The 5058-nt window shown below is 47.0% G+C and overlaps 1 protein-coding gene across 1 annotated transcript; it reads right to left on the bottom strand.

Moving 5' to 3' along the window:
- Positions 1-1111: 1111 nt before the first annotated feature.
- Positions 1112-4160, bottom strand: LOC112078153 (far upstream element-binding protein 2). The gene is made up of 7 exons (XM_024144472.2): positions 4040-4160; positions 3349-3660; positions 3037-3140; positions 2809-2888; positions 2052-2273; positions 1538-1709; positions 1112-1334 (listed from the first exon to the last, which is right to left on the bottom strand). The coding sequence occupies exons 1-7, from the start codon at positions 4139-4141 to the stop codon at positions 1313-1315; spliced, it is 1014 nt and encodes a 337-aa protein (XP_024000240.2). The 5' UTR covers positions 4142-4160; the 3' UTR covers positions 1112-1312.
- Between the last annotated feature and the right edge of the window lie 898 nt (positions 4161-5058).

Raw genomic sequence — 5058 nt, 5'->3', positions numbered from 1 at the left:
GGTGGGAGGTCAGGACATCCCATCAGAAGGTGATCTAACTGGGGAGGTCAGGACATCCCATCAGAAGGTGATCTAACTGGGGGAGGTCAGGAAATCCCATCAGAAGGTGATCTAACTGGGGAGGTCAGGACATCCATCAGAAGGTGATCTAACTGGTGGGAGGTCAGGACATCCCATCAGAAGGTGATCTAACTGGTGGGAGGTCAGGACATCCCATCAGAAGTTAATCTAACTGGTGGGAGGTCAGGACATCCCATCAGAAGGTGATCTAACTGGTGGGAGGTCAGGACATCCCATCAGAAGGTGATCTAACTGGTGGGAGGTCAGGACATCTCTTATTGGAATTTTATTCAAAACATTGAAAAATAAAAAATAAACTACAATGTAGAAGACCGTGTCACAGATCAAGGAAAACTAAAACTTCTAAACACATTCGTCTCCCGTGCAACAGGTTGAGTTAAACAGACTAGTGTTATGTGATGTTTGCAGTAGGTAACTTCACACTGTAGATATACCCGTGGCTATGTTACTAGCGTTCCACAATCACTGAAGTCTTCCGCTGTGCAACCACACTCATACAGACACGCACGTTTTTCATCATTGTGGGGACACATTCTAAACACTGTACAGTCACACACACACGGAAAACAAAAATATAATTCACAGAACATAAATCAAAACCAAAGCTCAAAATGTATGAAGACCAAGCAACTTGGGTGATGGGAATGTTCCAAATGAAGGAGAAATCAAACTACCAAGCAATTAAAAGCAAAATCTCCCACTCTTAATCATTTTACCATTCATGTAATTAATTGTAATCTTTATAATAATGTTATTCAGTAAATGCAGTATTAGTAGTGTAGGACTAGAAGTAAGTCACTTGAATAGACAGTTTGGCTGTGGTAAATAAAATAAAAAAAGGGGAAAGTGCGATTTCATTGGGTGAGTGATGAGCATTTCGGAAGTAAATCTGGCTTTCATGGTTCAGAGTTCAAATCTCCCAAGTTCATGTTTTTATTGACAGATGACGGAAAAAACAAGGAAAGATTTCAGGAACCAAAATGAAAGACAATAGAAATCCATCCCATTATTCAGCTCACAGGCAAAGCAATAGTTTCTCTTCGCATATTTATTTAAACAAGTGGTGAGTTGGTGGATGGGGAAAGGGGAGGGACAGGGAAAGGACTGCCAGCACAATCCCTTCAGAACAAAAAATATATGATATAATAAAATTCAAAAAAAATGGCCGGATTCTGTTGACTGGTCGGGTTAAGTGGTAGTAGCCTTTCTTTATTCTCGCTCTTTATGAGTCTCAGCCGAGCCGCTCACTGTGTCTGGAGAGAAAGAACAGAGTAAGAGTACCGAGTCAGAACCACAACAACCAGTAACATCTTCAGCCTGGATGACAAAAACAGACTGCAACCCCAGGACAGTACACCTCAGGACAGAACGCACACACCTAGGCAATATACAAAACACAACTTGTTAGACATACACATCTGAGTACTCTCACAGTACACACAGAGTGTAACTTTACCTGCTGGCCTTGCTGAGGGGTGGCAGGCTGTCCTGGGGCTGCCTGTTGACGTAGTAAGCAGACTGCTGCCTGTAGTACTCTGCCCAGGCTGCACTGTAGTCCTGCTGGCCTCCACCTGGGGCTGCTGGGGCACCTGCTGCTCCTGGCCCTGCTGCAGAGCCTCCTGCCTGGGCTGGGGGRGCAGAGGAGAGGGGGTCTTATGGATGAAGAAGAGATATGCTATGATCGACAAGGTTAACATGAAAGATTCATGTTCTTACAGCGCTGGTTCACTTCAAAATTAAAGTTTGTCAGATGATTTTAGACCTTGAAAGTAATCTAAAGTCAAGCGTAGTCAACAGCCCACAACAGTAGACAGCTATACGCCTCGATACAAAATGAAATGGGAAAGATAGACACGGTCTAAAATGACAAAATTAGACAGTGCCCATCTTTCCTATTCTAAGAGGGAAACAACTGCCGTCTTTCCTCCTGTGGTGTTATTCTAGTAACTATAGTAGACCAGTGGTCTCACCAACACCCATCTTCTTGTAGTACTCCTCCCAGGCCTTGGTGTAGTCAGGCTGGCCCCCAGGGGTCTGGCTGGCCTGGGGCTGGTCTCCAGGTGCTGGGCCACCAGCGGTGGGGTTGGTGGGGGGCTGGCCGGGCCCTGCTCCCCCTGGCTGCCCTCCCTGGTAGTACTGGCCATAATAGGCTGCCCAGGCTGCGTTAGGGTCCACGGCACCGGCTGCCTTGCCTAAAAAAGATGGCAGTTGGAGGTGAGGTCCTCATAGGGCTGAGCGTGCCCTGCTACCTGCCTGTGCTTAGAAACCAGGGGGCAGAGAGAGATAGGGTGAGTTATTATCAATAGCCAACACAGAAAGACATTCTCCCATCACAGATGATTTTGATAATAGTTGCAGGGTTATGTACCACTAAAAGCTAGCCTGGCCCCAGTTTGTGCTGTACTCCTATGAACATTGTGACACCAGACAATGGAGTTGGCAAGACAGCAGAAACATATCTGGGACCAGGCTAACTAAAGCCTGCTCTCTGTTGTAACCACTGTTTTGAAATGACAAGGAGATAAAACTATATGGTAGGAAAGCCCAAAAGAGACCACTGGTAGGCTGGGTGGAGTTGACTCCATATTGCTTTCCCTTTCTCAGTCTTTTCAAATAAGTGATTACAGCGAGAGAAAACATTGGGAGGCCATTGAAAGTTATAGTTCCAATGTAACCATTTCCTGTCCACAGTGAGGGTCTGAAAGGTCAATGTTGCAGGTCACTCACTCGGGTCGTGGGGTGCTTGGGGCTGCCACTGCTGGTAGGTGTTGCCCCAGCCCTGTGGGGGGTAGCCATGAAGACCTCCACTTGGGGGGGATAGAGAAAACCCAGTTACTACTCAGTAGACTTCCATTGGTCCAATCAATGATTGTATCGTTGTAATGTAACATTTTAGCCAGTAGAGGCTTGTAAAAGCCAGAGTTTGTGATGACTACATTTCCAGTCTCCACTCACTGTGGTCCAGGGGCTCCTGGGGGTCCTGGGTTATAGGGATCAGGATTATAGGGACCCATGGGGCCTGGTCCACCAGGACCTGGACAAACAGGACAGAGGGGACCCTGGAAAGCACAACCAGTTAGATGCATGGACATTATGTTCACATCTATGGTGAAAAGACTGAAAGCAAATTAAATYGCCAGTTTGACTCCATTGATTGTGCTTTGAAGCAATCATGTCCATTTCCCCAAATGAGTTTTCCAACACCACAAACCCATCCATCCATCCTTCCGCCCTTTCCTCCTTACCCTGAGCAGGAACCCTGCATACCTCGATCTTRTCCTCGATGAGCTGCTTGGCGTGATCTATCTGCTGCGGAGAGCCTCGAATGACAAAGAGCTTGAAGTTAGGGTCCCCGTTGGGGGGCAGCTGGCGGGAGATCTCCACAAAGGCCCCAGTCTGCTGGTTGATGGCCTTGATGTTCTCCCCGCCCCGTCCGATCACAAGGCCACACTTGTGGGCCGGAATGGAGAAAGTAATCTCCCCTCCTCCACAACCAGGGGGACCCCAGCTCCCCTGGCCCCCTCGGCTGCGGCCCCTGCCGCCACCACTCGGGGACATGCCTGGAGGCCCGGGAGGACCCTGAGAAGGAAGGAGGGTGGAAGAGAGAGAGAGAGAAAGAGGGTCTTAATACAATTTTTATTTAAGTCCTGGTCCTGGACGTCAGAAAGTCAGAGTTTGTTTAAGATGAGGATATTTACCTCCTAATAACAGTAATGTACTGTATGGGGAATTGTGGGAATGCTCTAACACTAGGACTATCATTTGTCTAGGTTATGGAGTCCATTTGTTTACAATGTTCCATTTGTTTACAATGTTCCAGTGGTTCACTAAATGCGTTGAATGTTCCACAAGGCACGGCATCATGGCAGCTCCAATACACTTGTATGTAAACAGTTCCAAGSAAGCGTGTGAGCAGTGGCTGTTTTTCAGATACTCTACGTGCGTGTGAGGTATGTACCTCCTGTCCTCCCTCCTCTCTGACCCTGATGCTCTGCAGTAGCTCCTGGATGATCTGGGCAGCATTGTCACAGCAGTCCGGTGGGCCCATGATGTGGGCCATCTTATCTGGACCTGTGCCATCATCTACAAAGACAGGACATTTCCTCTGAGTCTNTCTCTCTCTCTCTCTCTCTCTCTCTCTCTCTCTCTCTCTCTCTCTCTCTCTCTCTCTAAAAATTGTCCCTTCCTGTCAGCCTGTTAGTGTGTTGTTAGAGTGAACCTGGTTTCTCTGGCCGAGTATGGATCCATGTTTGCAGGAGATTTGAGTGTTGAGCAGGGAGCTTGTGCTATGTGTGCATATATCACCCAGGCTCAGAACAGCCAGGCCGTTTAAGAGAGAGAGGATGACAGTAAAGCTGCTAAAGGGACAGGGACTCACAGATGACAAGGCAAGGGGAGGGAGGAGAGGGGGATAAGGGGAAGGAGAGGGCGCCACAGCGTGCACTGTTATGTGACTCAGACATCCACTCTGACACCTCCCCCGATAAGAGACATTATCTCTGATAGGTCAATATCTCTGATAGTTCACCGCTTCCTTTGAACGTACAGTTTGAGAGGTTTGAGAGGCCAGCTGTAGTAGGATCAAAGATAGTCTAGGTCAGGGACAAGTATAGGGGTCTCCGCCACTCAGGAGAAGTGTCATTGGACAAGTACAACTATCTCAGACAAAGTGTCACATGAGTAACTGACAGTTGTGAATATTGCACAAGGACATACAGCGTGGTTCCCCAACTGGCGACCCGCGGGTGGGTTTACTTGGCCCTCCAAGTTTTCTGAGCAAAAAATATACAGTACCAGTCAAAGGTTTGGACACTCCCACTCTTTCCAGGTTTTTTGTCTATTTTTACTAATTTCTACATTGTAGAATAATAGTGAAGACATCAAAACTATGAAATAACACATACAGAATCATGTAGTAACCAAAAAAGTGTTAAACAAATTAAAATATATTATTATCTGAGATTGTTCAAAGTAGCC

This window comes from Salvelinus sp. IW2-2015, unplaced genomic scaffold (assembly GCF_002910315.2).
Source record: "Salvelinus sp. IW2-2015 unplaced genomic scaffold, ASM291031v2 Un_scaffold5321, whole genome shotgun sequence".
NCBI lineage: Eukaryota > Metazoa > Chordata > Actinopteri > Salmoniformes > Salmonidae > Salvelinus > Salvelinus sp. IW2-2015.
Note: the sequence above shows the minus strand (reverse complement) of the source record. Positions and strands in the feature narration are given on the sequence as shown.